General features: G+C 43.0%; 1 protein-coding gene across 1 annotated transcript in view; it reads right to left on the bottom strand.

The window, feature by feature from the left end:
• DNAH3 (dynein axonemal heavy chain 3) overlaps positions 1–23,802 on the bottom strand; it is a 42,810-nt gene extending 19,008 nt beyond the window's left edge. The window contains exons 1-9 of the mRNA XM_039233669.1: positions 23,597–23,802; positions 23,350–23,506; positions 22,969–23,112; positions 21,351–22,017; positions 19,945–20,110; positions 18,091–18,307; positions 16,355–16,537; positions 10,847–11,045; positions 5,643–7,784 (exon numbers count right to left, since the gene is read on the bottom strand). Of these exons, the coding sequence (XP_039089600.1) occupies positions 5,643–7,784; positions 10,847–11,045; positions 16,355–16,537; positions 18,091–18,307; positions 19,945–20,110; positions 21,351–22,017; positions 22,969–23,112; positions 23,350–23,506; positions 23,597–23,802 (4,081 nt within the window). The remainder of the gene's footprint in view (positions 1–5,642; positions 7,785–10,846; positions 11,046–16,354; positions 16,538–18,090; positions 18,308–19,944; positions 20,111–21,350; positions 22,018–22,968; positions 23,113–23,349; positions 23,507–23,596) is intronic.
• Between the last annotated feature and the right edge of the window lie 488 nt (positions 23,803–24,290).

The following is a 24,290-nucleotide window of genomic DNA, read 5'->3' as shown; positions in this document are numbered from 1 at the left end:
ATGTCTGGAAGGCTGTGGTCCAAGGCCAATTTTCTTCGGAACCAGAGGGAGCACATGGCACTTCTTAAAATTGAAGGTGTTTATGCTCAACATAAAACTGAATTCTATCTACGCAAGAGATGTGCTTATGTGTACAAAGCAAAGAACAACACAGTAATTCCTGGTGGCAAACTGAAGAAAACCAGAGTACTCTGGGGAAAAGTAATTCATGCTCATGGAAGCAGTGCCATGTTTTGTGCCAAATTTTAAAGCAACCTGACCACAAAATATGTGTGATGCTGTATTCCTTAAACTTAACTGAGGGCTACCTGGGTTGCTCAATCAGTTCAATGTCCGACTTTGGCTCAGGTCATGATCTCACAGTTTGTGAGTTCGAGCCCCACATCAGAATCTCTGCTATCAATGTTGAGCCTGCTTCAGATCCTCTGTCTCCCTCTCTCTCTGCCCCTCCCCCTGCTCGTATGCAATGTGTGCTCTCTCACTCAAAAATAAGTAAACATTAAAAAAAACCTTTCCTTAGACAATCTTTCATTTAAAAAACAAATAAACAAATGTGCAGATTTGTCCTCTTAAAAAAATAAGAAAATTGGTACTGATAGGTTGTTAGATGCAGGGTTGTCACAAACCTTCAATGTGTAAAAAGATATACTGCATCTGCAAAGTGTAATAAAGTAGAGCACATTAAAATGAGTTATGCATGTACATACAGAAAAGTCTTATTGGTTTTCATGGTTACATAGCATTTCACCATTGGAATATACCATACTTTATTTAACCAATCTAGATGTTAGGAGATTGTGGACACATAACTTGCACTCATAAGAAATGGGGGCTAGAACTGAGACTTCGGTAGACAATGAGGACCTTCAAAGGGCTGCACCTTTGGCTACTGGTCTAGAAGCAATGCAGAAGCTCATCACTGGCCTGGAGCCTCGGTGGAAAAAATAACTCCCTACTGAAAAAACAAAACACTAAGCCTATGCCACATGTGGATGAAGGGTGTGGGTTTATAGTACCCTGTGGGTAGGATTCCCAGACTGAGAAATTTCCCATAAAATTGATCTAGAATGGGAGCACCTGGGTAGCTCAGGTAGTTAAGCCTCTGACTCTTTGTTTCAGCTCAGGTCATGATCTCATGGTTTCTTGAGTTCAAGCCCTGTCTTGGGCTCTGCAATGACAGTTTGGAGTTTGTTTGGGCTTCTCTCTCCCTCTCTCTCTGCCTCTCCCCTGCTCACACTGTCTCTGTCTCTCTCAAAATAAATAAACTTAAAAAGAATTTTAAAAAATTTGATCTAGAATGGCAACCCTCCTGGGGCATCAGTGTTTGCATATAAAAAGTTGTTTTGTTATGGTACCCCTAAGAGCCCCTAAAAACCCAAGGTATTAGAAGACTCCCACAAAAGAACACAAGCTTGCTGACTGTGAACTCACAATAGAAAATTACAAGCTACGTGAGGAAATATACCACTATAAGGGATAGTCAGCACATAGAACAATCAGGAAAATTAATACCCCACAGATTACACATAAACTCTGTTATGAGCCTAATTATGTCCCTTTCAAATCCATATGTCAAAGCCCTAATCCCCAGGACCTCACAATGTGGCTATATCTGGAGATGGGGTCTTTAAAGAGGTAATTAAGCTAAAATGAGGTCAACAGGTCAGGTCCTAATCCAATAGGACTGGTGTCCTTATAAGAGGAGGAGACTGAGACATGGACATACTCACAGAGAGAAGACCATATAAAGACACAGGGAGAAGATGACACAGGGAGAAATTGGCCACAAACAAGCCAAGGCCTCAGAAGAAACTAACCCTGCTGATGCCTTGATTTTGGATTTTCAGTTTCCAGAAATGAGAGGAAATAAATCTCTTTTATTTAAACCATTGAGTCTTTGATATTTGTTTATAGCAGCCCTAGCAGATTAATATAATCTCTGAAAAAGGCCATGAAAGAAATACATCTAAAAATCATTAAAGGACCACAAAGCATAATAAAATTCACAGTTCTATGAAAAAAGAAATACATGAATTTCAAATAAAATAAAACTTCTAGAAATGGAAAGTACTGTCACTGCAGATAAAAACTCAAAGTACTGTTCATAGCAGCACTCTCAACAATAGCCAAAACATGGAAAGAGCCTAAGTGTCCATCAGCAGATGAATGGATCAAGAAGATGTGGTTTATCTATACGATGGAATACTACATGGCAATGAGAAAGAATGAAATCTGGCCATGTGTAGCAACATGGATGGAACTTGAGGGTGTTATGCTGAGCGAAATAAGTCAGGCAGAGAAGGACAAATACCATATGTTTGCACGTATAGGAGGATTAGGAGGAACTTAACGGAGGACCATGGGGGAGAAGAAGGGGGGAAATAGTAGGGGAGAGGGAGAGAGGCAAACCATGAGAGACTCTTGAAAGCTGAGAACAAACTGAGGACTGATGGGTGTGGGGGGAAGGGGGGAGAAGGGCATGGAGGAAGGGACTTGTGGGGATGAGCACTGGGTGTTATATGGAATCCAACTTGACAATAAACTATTTGTAAAAAAAACAAAACAAAATAAAAAAACCCTCAAAGTACTGATTAAAAGAACAGGGTAGACACAGCCAGAAAGAGAATTAGTGAGTAGTAAGGTCTGCAATCAATGATCCATGCAGTAGTACACAGATTGTGGTTTCCAAATCCCGTGGCCTGTGCTGAAAGAACTGGAGTTCCTCAGAGAAATGTCTGTATGAGATGAGCCCAGATACATGTTAATTCTATAAGGCAAGGATGTTATAAAAAACTACCAGGGTGTGTGAAAACTACTAGGCACGAAGAGCCCCTACAGGCCAGAGACTGATTTTGATTTTCAAATAAAAAAGAATAGTAAATAATAAAATGCGACCATGTTTGAAACACCCACTATGTTAAAATCTATGCATTCACAATGGCACAAAGAAAATCTTACTGCTTAAGTAACTTTGCAGGCTACCAGGGCACAGATTTATTAATACGAAGACTGAAAAATCAAGAGAATGAAAGAAGTGTCTATTCTGCTGGCCCTTTTTGAGCTATAGTCAGAGTAAACCAAAGAGTGGACCAAGGAAATTCCTCTTCATAGAGGAGTTCCAGCAAATAAATGCAAAAACAGTGACAGAATTAAAACATTTTGCAGCCCTTAATAAAATAATGGATCTGGGGGATGATTTTTATTTTAAGGCTGATAAAATCACCAGGTCGGTTGTTTCCAAAACATACTGGAATTACCTGAAAGGTTTCTTTTATCTTTTTTAATGTTTATTTATTTTTGAGAGAGAGAGAGAGAGAGAAAGAGAGAGTGTGAGCGAGAGCGCAAACAAGCAGGGGAGGGGCAGAGAGAAAGGGAGACACAGAATCTGAAGCAAGCTCCAGGCTCTGAGCTGTCAGCACAGACCCTGAGGCTGGGCTCAAACCCAGGAACCACAAGATTATGACCTGAGCAAAGTTGGATGCTTTACCAACTAAGCCACCCAGGCACCCCTACCTGAAAGTTTCTAAAACAGAATGCCTGGGCCTCATTCACAAAGATTTTAATTTAATTGGCCAGGGCATGGCCTGCACATGGAGATTTTTCTTAAATCCCCCTCCCCTCCCCAACCAGGTGATTCCATTGTGCAGCCATGATTGAGAACCATCACATTAGGTGTGAGGCTGATGGGAAACTTACAAGGGAAGCAGAATGGGGAGTCCACTGATCAATCTTAATCAGAAAGGGAAAGACAACCAGATAGTATGTGCTTCCTAGTGTAAGGCGCTACAAAGGACACAGTACCAGTGAGGTCTCCTGGGAAGTTATCCAAGCTAAATCTGATCAGGCCTCTAGCACAGACAGACAGGAATATGCAACACATGACACTGGACATAACTGGCCCATTCTCTGCCAATACATCATCATTTTACAGACCATATTATGACCTTTCCTCCATGTTTCTTTACCTTTCCTGGTTTAGCCTCATTACTTACTTAAATCTGCCACATAAAGGACATAGGGGGAAAACAAAGCTACTAGAAAGGGGCCATGAAGTGATCTTTGACAATAACATAGTGGTATGGGAATGTGGAAAGGGAACTAGTTCATTTCAGCTCCTCTCTCTCGACTTCCTCCCTGGTGCAAAGCTGCCAGCTTTCCATCCAGGTCAGGATATGTGTCAAACACCTCAGGGTTCACAAAAGAATGGCAACCTTGTCGTCTGAATTTCTGGTACTTTTCTTCATTCAGTCACAGAGAAAACGAAAGTTTTGAGATCCAACAGAACAGAAGACAAATCTATTTCTGTCAATAACTCATTAATGTTAATAGGCAATAACTGATTTCTGGGAAGATACACAAACTGATAATAATGGTTACTTCTGGAAGGGTTGGGAGGAAGATATACTTTTCACTCTATACAAGGGTTTTTCAACCTCAGCACTACTGACATTTTGTGCCAAATAATCCTTTGTGGTGGGGGACTGTCCCGTGCACTGCAGGGTGTTTAGCATCATCCTTGGGAGCAATCTACTAGATGCTAGTAGCACCCCCTAGTTGTGACAAAAAATGTTTTACCACTTTGCCAAATGTCCCTTGAGGGGGCAAAATGGCCCTGGTAGAGTCACAGTCCTATATTTTTCCACATTGGTTTTGTTTGTTTGTTTGTTTTTTACTATACACAGTTATACATGGTGTTATTCATTAAACTTTTTAATTTGGGGCATCTTGGTAGTTCAGTTGGTTAAGCATCTGACTCTTGATTTCTGCTCAGGTCATGATCGGAACAGGTTCATGAGTTTGAGCCCCACATTGGGCTCTGTGCTGACAGCGTAGAGCCTGCTTAGGATTCTCTCTTTCTCCCTCTCTCTCCCTGTTCCTCGACTTACACTCATGCATGGGCATGCACTCTCTCACTTTCTATGTTTCTTCTTCTTCTTCTTTTTTAGTGTTTATTTATCTTTTTGAGAAAGAGAGAGACAGAGCATAAGCAGGGATGGGCAGAAAGACAGGGAGAGAGAGAATCCTAAGCAGGCTCCAGGCCCTGAGCTGTCAGCACAGACACCGATGTGGGGCTCGAACCCAAGAACCGTGAGATCATGAACTTAGCCAAAGTCAAACCCTTAAATGATCGAGCCACCCAGGCATTCCTCTCTCTCTCTCTCTCAAAATAAACAAACATTAAAAAAAACTTTTTAATTTAAAAATTAAAAGAAAAGAGAAAAGCCTAATGAAGAGAGGAAACAGTCAGAGAAAATGACTTAGGACAAAGATGATAAACTAGCACTCAGCAGGCTAAATCTAGCCCTTGTCGGGCCCTCACAATTTTCAGGAAAGAATTTGAATGAGTTATATCAAGATGTAAAATGGGTGATTTCTGCAATTTTGATTTCTCTTGAAAAATCAGGTGATCTGGCCTTCCTGAGCTCACATTATCAGATAGCACAATGCTTGGGGGCTGAGGAGCAGCTGCTTCCTGTAGGTGGGAAAAGAAATCTTTAGCAGCCCCAGCCTCACCCTTGTCTGTTAACTGTTCACCTTTCAAAGCATTTGAGTTTGAGATTCTTGCTGTAAGGGACACGCTGTTGTCATCCATTCACGCATCCTGGGGTGTTTATGTTCTTCACACAACATTGTGCCCTTACCTGCCATTGGGTCTGCACCTGGAGACAACACGAAAATCAATGGCACACAGCAACTGGAATCATTATAGGACCCCTGGAGATCAAAGGTAGGGGCTTCGATGTATATACTGCCCATGTGCTCAGCGATGAACTCCCGAATGGCTGGAACCATTTTGTCAGGCCGCAAACATCGTAGGATCACCATCCTCTCCAATCCCTGAAGGAACTTCCAAGATCCAGGGAAGTCCTCCTCATGGGGCCAGGTGGAGTCATAGATAAGCTTCCACTCATCAGCATTTTGTTGTAAATGTCCCATCAGGCCTTTCAGTTTTGGCAATGCTGAGGCACGGACCACTTCTGCCCACGCCTTCTCAGACAGCCATTCAGGAGCTGGGTTGGGGAAAGGGTTGTCCAGGGCGACACCTCCAGTTAGAAGGAAATACCAAACCTCCTCATTAATTCGCTTTTTCTCTTTCATGATGCCGATGGTGAGGAGAAGAGAGAAAAGTAGCTTGTCCTTCTCAAACAGAGAGCGGCAGACGTTGTTGTAGATGCTGAGGGTAAAATGTTCGATGATGTACTCAATGCGAAGGTCCAGTTCTTCACTTTTATTGCTATGGATCAGGGAATGCACATAGAGGTTTATGAACCATGTCAGGGAGTACTGGTACATTGGCTCAATGTTGGCCAGGTCAGAGATACAGAAGAAGATGGTGGCAGAGTGAATAGCCACTGGCTTGTAGCCCATCCGAGTCTGATCGATCTGTGTTTCTGTTACTGAAGCAATTTTCTGTTTCTCAGAGATCTCTTCAGACAGCATCTTGGAGGAGGACAAAACCTTGATGGCAGTCTCATCCTCGAGGATGTTGCCCTCAGACAGGGAGAGGACCTCCAAGATCTTATCTTCAATTTCTTTTAGCTGTTTCTTGTTCTTGGCACTTTCCACAATCAACTCATTCTTCTTCTCTTCCAGTTCTGGCTTCTCCTTGGCGGCCACGATGCCAAGGAGCTGATCTTGGAGACCTAAGGGCGTGATCATGAAGTTGAGCAGGCAGACTTTCACGGCGACTTCAGGGAGGTAATGTGGGTTCCTCAGACGGGTTGTGATATATAACTTAAAATCCCTGGAGTATTCGATGATGTTTTCACCCAGCCTCATGTACTCAACCCCTTGCTGCCTGAATGTGGACTTGAGCAAGATGGGTTCAATAAAGGCATCCAGCTCCTCTCCAACATTTTCTAGCAGGACGGGGGTGCCAAACTGCAGAGCGTTTTCCAGCGTCCTCACATAGCTGGCATCTGAGAATTTGATGACAGACAGCTTATTTGCTTTCTCCATATTCTTGATCCACTTATTGGCCTGCCCCTGAGGGTCAATCATTAAGGCCCAGCGTCTGGAATTGGACACAATGATGCCATTGTCAATGGAGAAGGAGTCGACGGGCAGCCCAGCAATCTGCCAGGCACGGATTTTTACAGGATCTCCTAATGTGTTGCTGAGACTGAAATCACTGGAGCCAGGGATGACCTTGTCCTTACACTGGGCCAACCACTCCTTCTGACACCTGGCTCGATAATCCACAGTAAAGGCCCCCAGGTAAGCCACAGTCCCTGAGGACAACAGCACATCCCCTGTCAGATTGGTATAGCGGATCCCCAGCTGCCGGGTGGCTTCTGTCCATCTGTCCTTCTCTCCCCCAAGACCACTGATCAGCTTTTCTGCTCTGATCAGCTTTTGGGAGCAGATCTCAATGTTTTCCTCCAAGGTCTTTTTTTTGGTATTCATCTCCTCAAAGTCATCATTCAGGGCCTGGAGGCGATCTTCTACCAGCTTCAGTTCTCCTCGCTTCTGGTTCAGTTTCCGCATCTGTGTGTCCAGCTTCCCCTCGGCCTCCCTCAGCCGCTCCCGTTTGGGAGCCACCACTTTGGCCACGCGATCATACACCTCCATGGCCCTCACCCACTTGCAGAGACCTTCGCAGGCAGATGACACATTTTTAATGACAGCCGGCTGGAAATCTGGGTGATCAATGAACCTTTCCCGGATCCGCTTCATGATCACTGGAGGAATGTTGTCTTTGTCATATGTCTTAAGACTCTCCAAGAATTTCAGATCTCCAAGGATCTTTCTTGAAACTCCCCAGTAATCTTCTATCATTTTACCTATTGGGAACAAGAAATGGAGATTGGACTATTATTAAGACATTCTGGCTGAGACTTCAAGATTTGCAATGGCTACTCATATTTGGGGGAAAAAAATCCAAGGTCCTACCAAAAATCTTTAGTGCAGGAAAATATGCTGTTTGGTATCATAATCATGGATATAATAATGGATACCATGATATATTTGTCCAAATCTATAGAATGTACAAGACCAAGGGTGAACTCTAATATAAACTATGGACTCAGGGTGATAATGAGGTGTCAACATAGGTTCATCAATTTTAACCAATGTACTACTCTGTTACAATAACAGGATGCTATGCTTGTGTGTGGGTTAGGGGTATATGAGAAATCTCTGTACCTTTCTCTCAATTTTGCTGTGACCTTAAAATTGCTCTAAAAATATAAAATATAAATTAAAAAAAAATCTAAGCTTCTCACCATGGTCCAGGAGGCCCACTGAACTCATCTATCTCATCTCTGAGGCCTTACTTCTTGGACTTCAGTCAGGAAGAAACTTCCTTCTACTCCTCAATGATCTTAAGTGCTTCCCTACCATAAGCCCTGGACCTAGCCTTTAAATGGCATCTGCTGGCTCTCAGACTTCAGTTCAATTTAAAATATACTCCTACTAAGGGGCACCTCGGTGGCTCAATGGGTTAAGTGTCAGACTTCAGTACAGGTCATGATCTCACATTTTATGAGTTTGAGCCTCACATTGGGTTCTGTGCTGACAGCTCAGAGCCTGGAGTCTGCTTCAGATTCTGTGTCTTTCTCTCTCTCTGCCCCTCCCCTGCTCATGCTCTGTGTCTGTCTCTCAAAAATAAACACTAAAAAAAAAAGTCCCCTCCACTGAGAGGTTTCCCCAGATTGCTATCACTATGCAGGGCCACTCTATCCCTCCCCCAGTATTTTCTTTCATCTTGGGTGCTGGAATGTCAATTCCCTTTACATCATTTATGTAACCTTTGTAATTTTAATGTTTTATTTATTATTGAGAGGGAGGAGGGGCAGAAAAAGGGAGACAGAGGATCTGAAACGGGCTCTGTGCTGACAGCAGAGAGTCCAATGTGGGGCTGAGACTCACAAACCATGAGAGACCATGACCTGAGCCAAAGTCAGATGCTTAACTGACTGAACCACCCAGGCACCCATGAATATTCCTTTTCAAGTCTGGGAGGTGGATTAGATGATACCCAATCAGTCCTTGTGAGTTAGAGTCTCAAGAGAAAGAGCAACGGTGGGGAAGCAGCATGTAACTATACAAAAGGCCATCCTTAGCCTGTCCAGAAACTAAGCAGGACCCTTATTTTCCTCAGCACCCATCATGCCAATGATTGCATGAGCCTTGATCCCATCCTGGGGCTGCATCCCTTTTGTTGACATGCTGGAAACGAGTTAGAAGCGTTTTGGGCTCATAGCATTATAAACACTTGCCAACCTCAGGCTAATAAAAAAAGTTATACTTGAGAAATCATATTAAGTACAATAGGTCAGATGTGTCCTGTTTTAATGCAAGCACAATAACCAAACAAATATTTCACATGAAGGTTTTTGTCTGCATTCAGGAAAATGACCTGGTTCGTTTAAATTCAAGGTACCCAAAATGAATTCAAGGGTCTTTTGCTCCATCTTAATGTTTTGGCTAAAGTTCTGAGGGATAAATGAATAACACACACAATTCACTTCAATTAAAAAAAAGAAGAAGAAGGAAAGAGAATGGTGGGCCCTGTGCTGATCAAGAGATCCAAGAGAATGAACTCTCGTGATTTTGGCCATACTTTGTGTATCTTGGCAGTTCTCTATCCTGGCTGTACCTTAGATAATCTGGGAGCTTTATAAAAATTATACATATCATTTGGGAGTTTAAAAAAAAAAAAATATATATATATATACAGGCTCAGCCTGTACCCAAGACCAGTGGAGTAAGAAGAATCTCTGGGAGTGGAGGCTCGGGCTTCAGCATTCTTTACACTCCCTAGGTGGTTCTAGGGTGCAGCTAGGGTGGGGAAGTGCTGGACTAGCTCATTCTTACTCAGCCAACTTATTACACCTCAGCTGCTTCCCTGAGGGATTCTCCTATGAAGTCCACTTCCTGCCTGTCCATTCCTGATCACCTCTGCATCTTCTTCGTGTGGTTTTTGGCCTGACACCAAACAGGGAAGGGTAAATACTCGTCGTTGGGAAGCAGAAGCCAGAGAGTCCTGAAAGAGGGCTTAGGGATTTAGAACCTTTCAGAAGGAATGGAGGAATAGCAGGACTGTTCCCAGGACAGGAGATTCACAAGGCAGGGAATATTACTGAGGTTGGTTCTTAAAGTCCTCGTTCATCTCTAAGGCACTGCTGTTAATAATAAAAAGTCCTACACCTAATTCAGATTTTAAGGAGAACAAATACCTACTAATGCTTCTAGGTCCAATTCTATGAGGAGCTTTCCTTCCTCCTCTATTCCCAAGTTTCTGATTCCTTGTCTTCCTCCCACCTCAGCTTCTGTCTCAGCCTCCCTTTGCCCCTTTCTCTCTGCCTTTAACGCTGTTTCCAGTTCTTCTTCTGTTCCCTCTGCCTCCCTCCCTCCTCACCTCTCACCCAGTTCATTATCTCTTTGTGCACATGTGCATGTGCCGGTGAGCCCAGGTGCCTATCTCTCCATCTCCCTGTTATCTTGGTCTCATTCTCTGCATTTCCTTCTCTAGTTACCTGTCAGTTTTGCTCTTTCTCTAGCTCTTTCTGTTTCTCTCCCCCACAACCACACACTACTCTGTGTCAGCCCTTTGTCTCCACAGCCTTCATTTTTGTAATGATTTGCAGGCAGGGGCCTTGATTAAGCTCAGCCTCACCTAAAAGATGCCTGCCTTTCCCCTACTGATTGAGAGGAGTGAGGAAGGTGAAGGAACAGGAGAGAGCTATGTGAATAAGCATGCACCTCCTGGCGCCTTTCTGATCTGTGGGACTCCAGACCCTGCCTGTGGGCCTGGGGAGGGTTGGTCGGGGTGTGATAGTCCTGCCAGGGAAAAACAGCCAGGGCAGGCTGCTCAGAGCAGTGGGGAGCTAAAGGGTGTTACCGCTGCCACTGGAGTCTGGCTTCCTCTCTGGTTTCAGCCCTTTCATGACGCAGATGCTCTCCATGACCAGCTTGACAGGGCCGGGCGGGTTCTGCATGGACTTCACCAGTGAGATGTCTGCTGGGTTCAGGGTGTCTAGGGCAGCGAGTGCAGCCTCCAGTGCTGGCATGGCCTCTGCCAGGTCCCCTTCACATTCGTTCTGTGGTCAGCAAAGGGACAGAGAGGGATGAGTGCCTGGTGTGAGCCAGGCACCAGGAACTCACTTCTTGGAGAAAGCTGGAAGAAGCTCTTCCTGCCCCTCCATGTCCTTCCAGGATGGCGCCTGCTTCTGGAGTTCACACAGGGGGGTGGCTCTAACTATTGAATGGCAGCAGGGAGGCATCCATGGCTTTTCAGGGCATGGTTTTGATGCCTTGGACATTTGAGAGTTCAGCCAATTTGTCATCTAAAAAAAAATCGAGCTTTGGATTCTAACTAAATTCCCAAGAGATATATGCAGTGGGTAACTTCACACCCACTGATCAAGGATGGACTGAGAAATGGAGTAAAGGATGAGGCCCAGGGGTTGAGAGACAGCTGGGAAGGGGGTTAGTGTATGTTTGGGGAAGAAATAAGGCATGAGAGGTGGGGGAGGGTCAGGGATGTGGTGAAGCCTGGAATTTATTGTAGTTCAGAGATGAAGCAGGGGGTAGAGTCAGGGATAAGGTAAAGCTTGGGGATAAGGGAGAGTTTAAGGCAAGAGTTTAAGGATGAGGAATGGGAAAAGAGATTAATCCAATGAAATATTATTCAGCCATAAAAAGGAATGAAGTATTGATTCATGTGACAACGTGGAAAATATGCGAAGTGAAAGAAGCCAGACACAAAATGGCACCTGCTCTATGACACTATTTACATTAAATGGGCAGAAAAGGAAAATCTATAGAAGCAGAAAATGAGTTAGTGGTTGTCAAGGGCTGGGGGAGAGAGAGGAATGATGAATGACTGCTAACAGGTCTAGGTTTCTTGTGGGGTGACAAAAATGTTCTAGAATTAGTGGTGATAGGTGTATACTTCTATGACTGTACTAAACACCTCTGAATTGCATAACTTAAAAAGGTGGAGGGCGCCCCGGTGGCTTAGTCAGTTAAACATCCAACTCTTGGTTTCAGCTCAGGTCATGATATCACAGTTCCTGAATTCAGGCTCCACATCAGGCTCTGTGATGACAGTGCAGAGCCTGCTTAGGATTCTCTCTCTCTGCCTCTCTTTTTGCCCCTCCTCACCTCTATCTCTCAAAATAAATAAACTTAAACAAAAGGTGGTTATTAATGGTATGTGAATTAATGTGAATTAAAAAACTTTTTTTAACGTTATTAATTTTTGAGCAGCCAGCACAGAGTCCGACACAGGGCTCCAACACATGAACCGTGAGATCATGAACTGAACTGAAGTCCGATGTTTAACCAAATGAGCCACCCAGATGGCCCTCAATTTTTTTAAAAAAGAAAGCTTAACATCATGAGATTTTAGAACTGGAAGGGACCTTATAAGCTATTTACTAATCCAATTACCAAATAAACAAAAATAAAAACAAGATCTCAGTACGCAAAATGAGTTAGCTGCGGTCATGAAGCTCCAATTTGGGACACTGGTTCACACTCTGTGAATTGTCTGTCAGTTGCCCAGCCCTACAAATGGTCACACAGCTACAACTGAAGTGAAGCTTCACAAGAGAACAACAATTCTTAGGCAAAGCAGCATGTGTTGAAGTCCATATCCCACAGGGATATATTAGGCAAACAAAATAAAGGTGGTTTCACTTTCTTGCATCTGTGTATGCATGCGCATGTATGTATCCTCATGTGTCTATATCATGGATTCTTTATTTTAGGTTTTCTGCTTTTTAAATAAACTTGCAGCAATGTTTTGTTTGGCTTTATTATACTAAAACAACACTCCTGCCCCCATGAACCACGTCAAATGTTCTCAATATCAAAATGGAATGTTCCGCTTCAGATGGCAAAAATGGCCCAGTCCCAGGGGAAACTCAGTTTGCTCCCTCTTCAGTCCTAGGATAGGTGCCAGAGTACAAAGCAAGAGGAAAAGAACTGAAACCAAAGCCTGCTGTTTCTCATGGTCAACTTCAGATAGTTCGGTCGCAGAGGAGAGAAAAGGTGTTGGCTCAGCCACCGCTTTAAATTCTTGGTGAATTTCAATGATTCCAGGTGCCCATGGGTGCCATCAATAGTTCATGTTCCTTCCTTATCATGTGCCAGACAACCAGTGGCCCAGTAGCTCTGCTCCCTTTCCTAAGGGGCAAGGCCTGGGTACCAGCAAGCTTGTTTGTCAAGTGACTTAAAAAGGTTCTAATTATAAGATTGTGTGTATAGTGATTCTCAATGCTGGTTCTGCCTCGGAGTCACTGATGAACATTTAAGGCCATCCTCATGGTCAGGCCCCATGCCCCGAGACTCTGATTCATTCGATCTGGGTGAGGCCTCGGCACCACCTTTTTAAAACTCCAGAGGTGATTCTGACACACAGGTCTGTTGAGAGACTCCAACTTAGACTTTCGAAACTGAAAACATTGCAGGAAGGAACAGATTTTGGTGCCCAATAGGGTGCTGGCAACTTGATGAGAGAAGCACTTAAAATGGTCATTGAAATGATTATATGACATTTTGAAAAAACATCTGTGATAGGATGTTAAGGAAATAAATAAGCACGATGCAAACTGCAATTATGTTATGACTGCAATAACATAAAACTATCCATATGTATAGACAGGGGCTAGAAGGAAACGGGAAATTGAAAAGGTGTTCAAAGCTGAGTTCTTCAATATTCTTTCCTATGTGTTATTATTGCCACATCACTTGTTTCTATGATAAAAAACATTATGATTAAAAATGACCCCTGTTGCTTAGCAATTCAAGGAATATCAGGGCCCTTTGAAAGGTACAAAGCACAGTGCACTCCCACAAAACACAATCAACTCTGCGGTGATTCCAGCATCAGTTATTATCCTCATTAGGGGGAAAAGAAATGATTCATTCGCTTAAAAGAAATGACCACTGTAAGTGAACTGTTGTACTTGGGAAGCAAGTATTTGGGCCTCTTTCTCTGTCAGTCTCCTCACTGTCCCTGGATGGATTCTATTTGCATGGCTGAGCCTCTCTGCTGCAGGGGCCACTACACTGGGAGCTCTCCCAGGTTATCTCCTTTCTAGGGGTGGGAGGAGACTGGAGAAAATTATAGTCCTTGTGTGGAGAGGGACTGTAGCTCTGAGAAGTTCAAGGAGGGGTTCTAGTCCTCAGAGAAACTCAGAGCAAGCACAGTGTCTTTCTCCTCCCTGGATGCACTTCCTGACTCACCTCCAGGATATCATTCCTAACACTCAGGGATGAGATGGCAGAACATCAGACCTTACCCTTGACACCAAAACCCAAGACAGCAGTTTACTACCCAGGAATGGGCGTGGTGGGTCATCTCCATGTCACCTCCTACATCCCTTCTGCTCCAGCAAGTCCCTGTTTTCCTCAGACACTCTGGAGTGGAATCCTGTGATGGTACCCACATGTGGCAAGAGGCTGTCTTTATCGAATGGGCAAATCCACTTGGTACCAGGTAAAGAACAACAGTTTTAGAGAACATGCACCACTAAACTCTGACTGTGTGCTGGACACGTATTATAAAACTTACCTGTTTTTCTTAGGTATCCCCAATTTATAGGCAAGAAAACTGAGGTTGTAGAAAATACTGAGCCCTGATGTACCCAATTCTAATATTAAACACAGGGGAACTGCAAATTCGTGTGTGTACAGGGGCCAGGCCTGTGATGTGATTGTGGGAGGTGGGCTGGGTGGGGCTTTGGGGAACTGGAAGACACATGGGGCAGCATCTATTCAATGTTGCTGATGAGTGCAACCCAGCAACATAGGTCCAGTGTTGCCAGAATGTTTGATTTTTTTCCTAAGAAAAACTGAATATTTACAATTTTTACTTGAAATCTCTTATTTTTAAAAGTTGAGGATTGTTTCAGACTTTAAAAAAATACCATGTGTGTCACGGGGTAAATACACACTCCCAGATTCAATCACATGGTAACCACATGACCTTGGACAAGTCATTTAAGTTCCTGCACCATGATTTCCTTATCTGTAAACTGGGAATGATATCATTTGCCTTGCAGGACTGTTAGAATGATAAAAGGCTATGTGTATCAAGCATGAGAGAATACAGTCTCCATGAGGGAAGGAATTTTGTCTGTCTTGTTCACTCCTTACCCCCACTGCCTAGAAGGATGCCAGCATACAGCAAGTATTCAATAAATATTTGTTAAATGAAGGACTTCAGGAAACCAACGTGGTGTTGACAAGTAGTAGCTATTACTATCGTCTTGTCATAAAATGGCAAAACATCCACTGGATTATGATTCCTGGTGGTCACCATTTTCTATGGTTCCATTGGCCTCTTGTCTATGCCCCTGGGACTATGGGTGAGCACACCTCTCTCACCCAGGGCCTTCATTGTGTGACTGTGAGACCAAGGATTGGATCTAAAGGAACCTATGAGAGCCAGGTCTCGGGACTCACTGGAGAAAAGTGTCTGTAACACCTGTCCTTTTCAAGAAAGTGCCTCATGACCTATTTATCCTAGAACCTAGACACAAGCTACTTCTCATTCAAGCTGTTTTGAAGAATGGTGAAAAGGATTTTCTAATTCTGAATCGGGACAAATATCTTGACCTAAGTGCCAACAGCACTAACTAACTCGCTAACCAGCTGTGCAACTCTGAAAAATCACTTTGCCACTGAATTTTAATGTCATTGACTCTCAGATACTGATTCTTGTCATTTCCAAGTCCAAGGCAGTTGTGACACTAAAATGGAATTGTGCAACTGAAAGGGATGAGAAATATGTAGCATCACACGAATGTTAATCAGATTTTCTTCTACTATCGGAATGTAGGTGAAGCCCTACCCAAGACTATTCTTTGGTACAAGAATCACCTTCAAGTGGGGTCTTCTAGGTTCAACATTCTGTTATTTGGCAATGATTTATTCCACACTTGTAACACACCAAGCACATCTGAGCAAAAAATGATGGAGGTGGAGGAGACAGGCAGAGGGACAGCCAGTGGCAAGGGCCCTGGGCTGGGAGTGTGCCTTTGTACTTATCTGAGGAATAGTCAGGAGGCCAGAGTGGCAAGAGCAGAGTGAATGAAGGGAAGCTAATGAGATGATGTTAGATCATGTTGGAATCTTATAGGTCTTGACTCCGCGTGAGATGGAGAATATTTGGAAAACAGTAATGCTTCCTGGAGAGAGCCAGGTGTTACAAAGACTTGCTTCACCACTTACTAGCTATGTGATGCATAGAAAGTCAGCTGTCTTTTTCAGACCTCACTTTTTGCTGCAGGATGGACCTGACCATACACACCGTGCAGGACTGTGTTAGGCTCTAGTGAGATTGTGGATGAGCCCAGAAAATGCTGGTTCCCTCCCTTTCCTCTTTGGCTCCTTATACCTTGATTTCTTGAGCAATGGCAGCAGCAGCATTAGCTTCTTTTTCATCTGCCTGCACCAGAAGTTTCTTGGCATCAGCTTCTCTTGTCTCCTCTTCAATTTTCACCATCATCTTGGCAGTCTCCTCAGAGGTGTGGATGAGCTGAGGCTGGAGAGCAGTCAATTCTACTTGCATGACTGCCACCTAGCAAGAAGAGGGGGGCAGGGTCAGCTCTGTCATCACTGAGAATAGCACGGTTGGCAAGAGTTGAAACCAATCTCCAACCTATGATATATGCAGAAAATACTAATGATTTTAGCATGGTCCTGGGTATGTATTTGTTGGCTGGAGTTTCTCTCTTTGATCTTTCAATACTTAGTTACTGAATTCACACTGTGCTGTAAGTTATCAAGCACAGGTGCTATGCACTAGACATATCATGATAAACTTAAACATTTTTAAAAAGGTACAGTTTACTCCTGTGCTCTTTAATCTAAATTTCAGTGCTGGGGGCAGGGAGAGATTAAACAAAACCAAGTTAGAAGAAAACAAAACAAAACAACTTGTACTTTATTTTTTTAGTCTGTGAAGGAAGCATACATGTCTGAGATACCTGGGGTAGAAGAGACTTTAAAGGCCATTTTTTCCAAGAGTCTGGTGCCCTCTAAAGCATTCCTGCCAAGTAGCTTTCTGACCTGTGTGAGTACTTCTAAAGGTGGGGGTTCAGTATCTTTCAGGACAGTTGTGCCATTTTTCACCAATGGCCCTGATTCTACCTTCTAAGGCAGCTCAGATGCATATCTGAGGAAGGTTTCATAACCTTGCAACCGCTGGCCCCAGCAGGCACATGGGAGAAGCACAGCACGCTGGACTGGATAGGAACACGGGCTCTGGAATCACGCAGAGCAGGGTTTCAGTTTTGGCCTGACCACTCGCTCCGGCTATTCGCAAGGCTGCATGTGTGATTTTGGCAAGTCTCCTGGCCTCTCTGCATCGTGGTTTCTTTGTGTGTAACACGGAAATGATAACAGCACTTTCCTCATACACGGTACTGGCATGTGGTAGGGCTCAAGGAATGTTAACAGAAAATCATTCTCTTTTCTGGTCTAGACTGTCTTAGGCCCTTTTGCTGGTCCTCCAACAACATGGTTTGCTCACCCTTGCCTGGACAGAATCCAATTTTCCAAACCTCTCTAAGAGCCAGGGACCCCCAGGAACAGAGTGAGGGAGGACACCTCTGCGGTTCTCCCCCATCCTTGTGTCATAGTGGTAGTGGGTTTGTTGTACTCAGAGGCAGGTCAACCTACCATGAACTCTCAGTTAGCTCAGTTCTTTATTAGTGCTGAAAATCCACCCTTTTATATGGCTTTCATTTTTGATGGTTTGTCAAGTGGCTCTGAGCACAAATTAATTACTAATTCATATGCCAGGCATTTTGCTATGGGCTGTACTTGTGTTAGCCCATTTAATCTTCATAATAGTCCTGTGACGTAAAAACTATTATCCCCTTTTTATAGGAGATCAAATTGAGGCTCCAAGGGGTGAAATAACGCATTCAGGGTTCATCCATGATGAACAAGATATCAAGATCTTAAAGAAAGAGAATCTCCGAGGGCTGCAAGGTAAAGCTCTACAAGAAGAGGGGTGGATGCTGCCCTTATGTAGTGACCTCTTGAGTTCTGCACCTGAACAAGTGCCTCACTGTACCCACCTCTGCCTGGGCCTCTTTGTCCCTCTTCTATTTTGGAAGTGCTCACCTGTGAAGATGCAAATTCTAATTTCTGCAGACCTGTCAGGTAACGGTTCCTCATCATATCAACCTCCTGCCTCTTGGTGTTCAGGAGCGTCTTGAAGGTTAGAATCAGTTCGAGGTAGGAGGTAGGGGTAACGTAGTTGTGTCTGCGAAGTGTGTTGTAGTAATCAAGTGACAGGTCCTTCACACTCTCCTGGAAATATTTGCACATGGAGATGACTCTGCCAAGGACATGAGAAGGGTTAGGCAGGCCCAAGGTCTTCCAGAGATACCGAGCACAGCTTTGACTATAGACATGAGGATGTGAGAAGGTACACATTGCCTATGGCTTGCTAGGGTCCCAAATTCTCAAAGACAGGCCAACAGAGCTGCAAGAAGGTTTGGAGAGATATATATTCCTACTAGAATAATTTTTGAGCAAGTAATTTCTATTTCTGATCACTTTGGGGAATCACCAGAGCTTTAACCAGGACTTTACAATCTTTGGCAGTCTGGTAAAGCCTCTGGATTTTGCAGAATAATATTTTCAAAAGCATAAAAAATACATAAGATTACAAAAGGAACCAATTATGTTGAAATCATTTTCAAAATATTTTAAAAACCAAATTTGCAATATATCAGGGGTCGGAAAACTTTATCTGCAAAGGGCCAAATAGTAAAAATCACCAGGTCACATGGTTGAGTAGTGGTACTCTGTTGCTGTTGTGTGGGAAAAAAATGGTATGCCTATGTTTCAATAAAACTTTATTTACAAAAACAGGCTGTGGACTCGACTTGGTCAGCAGATCATGGTTTGCCAACCCTGCATTAAATAATAAGATGAGGCATCAGGTCTAAAAACTACGACAACTCTGAAGGAAATGATACACTGATGTATCTGTAATGACTGAATGAGTTATTTAAAACACACACACACACACACACACACACACACACACACAACTAGGATTCCAATTGGTAACAAGTCTTGCTAATCCTACTGGGGTTTATTGCCTACATTCATCATTTAAGGAAATGCAAAATACCAGTTGGATGTCAATGAAAATGAATATATAATTTTTCTCCATTCACATCAACTGACCCTCTGAATTCTGTCCATGAGTCCGTGGACCCAAGTTAAGGGTCTTCTGGCCTAGGGAATAAAGTTCAAAGTTCTTAAGGAGGAACTTAGAGGCATCAATATTCTGACCCCTACCTACTTCTTCATTTTTCTATTCATTCAATTAATAAATAGACATTGAATTACTATGTAATTACTATGTGTTTTGGGGTTGTTTTTTGTATATCCGTGCTTTATACATAAAAGAGTACGTTTTTTTTTTTCACTCTCAAAACAACCAATTTCATCCCCTTGGTAGCAATGTCATTCCTACTGAGAATTCATGCTCTAAAATGACTGAAATAGCTATATTATTAGAACAAGGTTCTCATAGTTATGACAACAGTGCATTCCCAGGACAATTCTGAACAATGAAATTTCATTCTTTTTCAGCAAAGGTATTTTATTAAATATCTAACTAAATGTGATTTTCTTTTTTTTAATCTTTTTTTATTTTTTATTTTTAGAGAAAGAGGGAGAAAGAGTAGGGGAGAGGGACAGAGGGAGAGAGGGAATCTTAAGCAGGCTACATGCTCACTACAGAGCCCAATGTGGGGCTCAGTCCCACAACCCTAGGATTATAACCTAAGCCAAAATCAAGAGTCGGATGTTCAACCAACTGAGCCACACAGGTGCCCCTAAATGGGATTTTCTATATGTAAATTGAGAAATTGTAAAACAATAGTAACAATACAGCCAATATTTAGATTTTCAATTTGGAATATTTGGTTGGGATACTAAAATGCAGCTAATGCTTACTCTATCCGAATATTGTCATCAAGCTCCACATCTTCCAGAAATTTGTTCGCTACCAACTCCAGGGCATCTGTGGGCCAGGACTGGAACCAATCAATTGTACAGCAATTGATCAGCGAAGGGAACATCCGCAGGCGGTTCCGGAAGGCGTCCCCAATTGGGCTCATGGCTAATGAAAAGCAGACGTGGTTAGTTTCCTTCTTCCAAGGCAAGGAAGCAGACAGGTCTTCCCAAGGATTCTGGTGGGTAAGGGGCTGGTTTCCTGTTGGTACTTGAGGGGTATAGTGGGTATAGTGACAATGAGTGCCTGGGAAGCACAGTGGAATCATAGGCTACTTTCATGTAACTTTGTGATGGGAATTTAATACATTATGATAGTCTCTGACTGGCCTTCCCTATCCATCGTTCTCCTTTCCAGATCTTTTGCATCACTTAGCCAGCATGGTTTGCACCCTTTGATCCTCTTTCTCTATTTGTGCTGACTCAGACATAAGAGAACCATAGATACATAGTTATTTATGGAAGTCGAGTAGGGGCCATCAGCTTGTTTCTGACCTCATTTCCATCCAAGCAAAAATTTTGGCTAAATTCCATTCATTTTGTATTTGGTCTCAGTGTAGTAGGAGGAAGCATGATGCACAGGTGGAAATGTGAGGAGGTCACTGTAGCTGAAGAACAGAGAGAGAAGGGGGAGCTTGGTTTGAGAGGAGAGTGGAGAGGATACAGGGGACAGTATGGCAGGTGACCTTATAAAACCATAGATTAGGAATTTTGGTGTTTATCCTGATAGAGAGCATTCTGAGTGTTTTCATGTGTGTGTCCGTGTGTGTGTGTGTGTGTGTGTGTGTGTGTACACAATGATCATATTTGCAGTACATGGGAAAAAACCCATCCTGAGTCAGAGGAACAGAAAGGTCTGGAATGGACAAGAGTGGACATAGAGAGAATAGTTAGAAGATTGTAGAGGTGAGGCTGGGCAAGATGATGGCAGCTTAGCTAAAGTGAACATAGTGGGGATGGAAATAAATGGGTGGACAAGAGAGAGAGCAAGGAGGTAAAAACTGACAGGACACGGTAACATGAGAGAAAAGTATTAAATAGAATGTCTCAGTTTCTGGATAAATTGGGGATGTCATTCACAGAGAGAAGTCCTGATGTAAGGCTACCAGGGTAATGCATTAAAAAAAAGGAAAAGGTTCAGAGGAGAATTCAGAGAATTGAGAAGAGTGGAACAGATTTAAAATAGTTGTTCAGGGGAGGGTAAATCTCCAGAGAAATTCAGCCACAAACCCCTGGGTGAGTGCCACCGCTGGATCAATCCTCAGACCCCTGTTAGAGGACCAAATTTAGGCACAGGAGACCCTGAACCACCCTGAGGAAAAGGGCAAACTGAGTTTGTTTCTTCTTACCAAGAACAATGTGAAGGTTCTTTTTCACCCTCTCGATAAAGAAGTTATACATAGAAAGAGGAGTGACTTCAATCTTCTCGCCTTCTGTCCTAGCTGCCGTTTGCATCTTCTCCACAAGGTCAGCCTTTTCGTCGGCTGGGAAGATGTTGGGCACATCTCCTGTGTTTAGAAGCATGTTGATATCCTCGACATATGATTCATCCTTGATCTGGTTATCAGCGAAGAGGAATACGGTACTTTTGGTGGCCACTCCCACCTGCAGCATGATCTTCTTCAGGTCCTCCCTCCAGTCATGGCTTGAGTAGCTCTTGGTGATCTCAATCTGATAAAGCTCATATGAGTTCATGAATGTGGACAGTTTGCTGGCACTCTGCCTCCCACTGCCCCCGATGCCCACCAGAAGCAAGTGGCCTTTGTCCTGTTTCAGGACTCTACAGATCCTGGAGATGTGCTCAATGGCAAACCTGAACATGACCAAGGACATGGGGGCTTTGCTAATGTTGTTGAACTCTTCCAGGTAGTACTCCATGACCACTGTGAGTTGTTTCAGGTCAGTGATCTCATCATAGATTTTTGGGTCACTTTCTGGCTTAAAGAAATCTCCAAAGAAGAGGCTACGGATATTATCATCGACAATCTTTCCAGTGGGTGACAGGTGAATGAGGACCTGTGGGAAAGATAAATCTTAGCCAGGCATTCAGCCAGTGGCCCAACCAAGATGATGATGGGAGGTACAGAGGAAGAGAACAAGAGATACATGTGTTTCCTCTGAGTATATTCTCCAAAGTCAGGGTTCTTTAATAGTTTTTTTAAAAAACATAATATACAGATCTGCTGGTTGTAAAGACTATAATGAAAGGACACTAGAGAAAAAAGCATGAAAGTGAGAATCAATCTATTTGCCAAATGGTTAAAATGTTGGTGGTCAGATTGTGAGATCCCAGTGGTGGTTGAAGGATGGCACCATTTCTTTAATATGCTTGCTCCTTCACCAAAGAGAAATACAGGTGCTACTCCTGATTCTCACTCTTTGGCTAGAATAGGAATGTTCTAGGTGCTTTCTCTTCCTGATATTAGAAACTGGCAGTGCTTCTGCACTTGGCCTCTAGATGCAACATGAAGCACTCACAATTTTTCTGTGGAGAAATCACAGTTTCTTAAATATAGAGGTACAGCTAGACTATGTAAACACATAGGCTTAAAAACAACTTTTCTTACATCAAAAGGGGAAAGAGAAAATATTTACGAATGGGAAACCATGATAGTCTTCTACTTGAAGATCAAGTAGGATGTTAATCAGACCATAAAAATTTCACGGTTCATTTCTTAACTCACAAATGAACCTTAAAAACGTATTTTAAGTTAATGATAAACAATTACATCAGATCATAAACCACTTAGAATGGATCCAAATGTATATGTTATCAGGGAAGTGAAGCAAAATTGGGCCAAGTATAATATCACCAAATCAAGTGACTAGTTGACTCAATCCCATTTCCTGAGATTCAGAGAGCAGAGCTATGAGTCTTCATGAGGAAGGAAACCTGAAATCTGAGACTAACGAAGTCAAATATTTGGGACCATTTCTGAGGCCAAATGCTCAGAGGATCTGGCTTACCTTCTCCACAGTCTGCTTGAAGCAATTGGATGTGGTTTCCTTCACCATGTTGAAGAAGACCTGTCTGTCCTCATGGTCAATCAGACGATCATAGAAGACCCGATAAACCTCATGAATCCAAAGCCGGATAAATTTTTCTATATCCTGAAAATCCAGAGTTAATTATTTGAGTGGTACCTGAGGTGGTAGTTCTTAGTTTCTAATTCCTGGGGGCTGGCTGAGTATTAAACATGATAATGCTTATAAAATACTTAGCACAATGCTTAGCATAAATAAAAGCTTAATAAAAGCTTTTATTAGCAATTACTATTATCACTGTTGATTCAATGTAGCCAAAGATATCGCTGAATTAACTGGATAAGAGAAATGATAGTGTCTGACCTGCATATGGGTGTGAGGGCAGAGCAGTACTCCTTGGATAACCCTTGAAAAGTCCCGCAGGTTAAAGACATAATGTGACTTTGAGGGAGTTGGCAAGAAATTCTCCACTGCAGCTTTATAAATTGTCATAGTAGCGTGTACCAGCATCCTTCCATACCTTAGGAGGAAGGGGAAGGCAGATGCATCAAAGAGGGGCTAAAACTGAGGATCCGAGGCCAATATTGTGGAAGACACAGGAATCTCTTACCTTAAGAATATCACATCAAACCCTTTCCCAAAGTGCCAGTCAGCAATTGAACTGAAAATCTTGGTTAAAATGTCATCCTCAAAGGCGTTGATAGAAATAATATTCAGATGACGAGTGAATCGTCCTGGAAAACACACAGACTCACACCTACCTCCTGGGCCTTGTGATCCTGGGATTTGGAAGAGCAGGTTTTCTTCTGCCTTCATGTTCTAACATGTTCTGCCACATTTCTAACATGTGGTTACTGGCTGTTGTATTGCACAATGCAAATATAGAACATCTCCATGATTGCAGAAATTCTATTAACAGCACTAATGTTCACGATTGCTTTTAAAAGTGAAGGCAACATGTGATTATTGTATAATAGTCAATTCAGTAATACTTTTATAGAAAGTGGACATCATTTTTGACTCCCCCCCCCAATTAACCACTATTAATGTGGTCTCCTTACATATCTATCTATATTTACCTGTTTTATGTTAGATATCTCTATATGTCTGTATGTCAGCTTTTTTTTTTTTTAATGTTTTTATTTATTTCTAGGAGAGAGAGACAGCGTGAGCAGGGGAGGGTCAGAGAGAGAGGGAGTCACAGACTGAAACAGCCTCCAGGCTCCGAGCTGGCAGTCAGCCCAGAGCCCGACGCGGGGCTCGAACCCACAAACCGCGAGATCATGACCTAAGCAAAAGTCGGA

This window comes from Hyaena hyaena, unplaced genomic scaffold (assembly GCF_003009895.1).
Source record: "Hyaena hyaena isolate Hyena2069 unplaced genomic scaffold, ASM300989v1 scaffold_78, whole genome shotgun sequence".
Classification (NCBI taxonomy): Eukaryota; Metazoa; Chordata; class Mammalia; order Carnivora; family Hyaenidae; genus Hyaena; species Hyaena hyaena.
The sequence above is the reverse complement of the archived record's forward strand: the minus strand, read 5'-3'. Positions and strand labels throughout refer to the sequence as shown.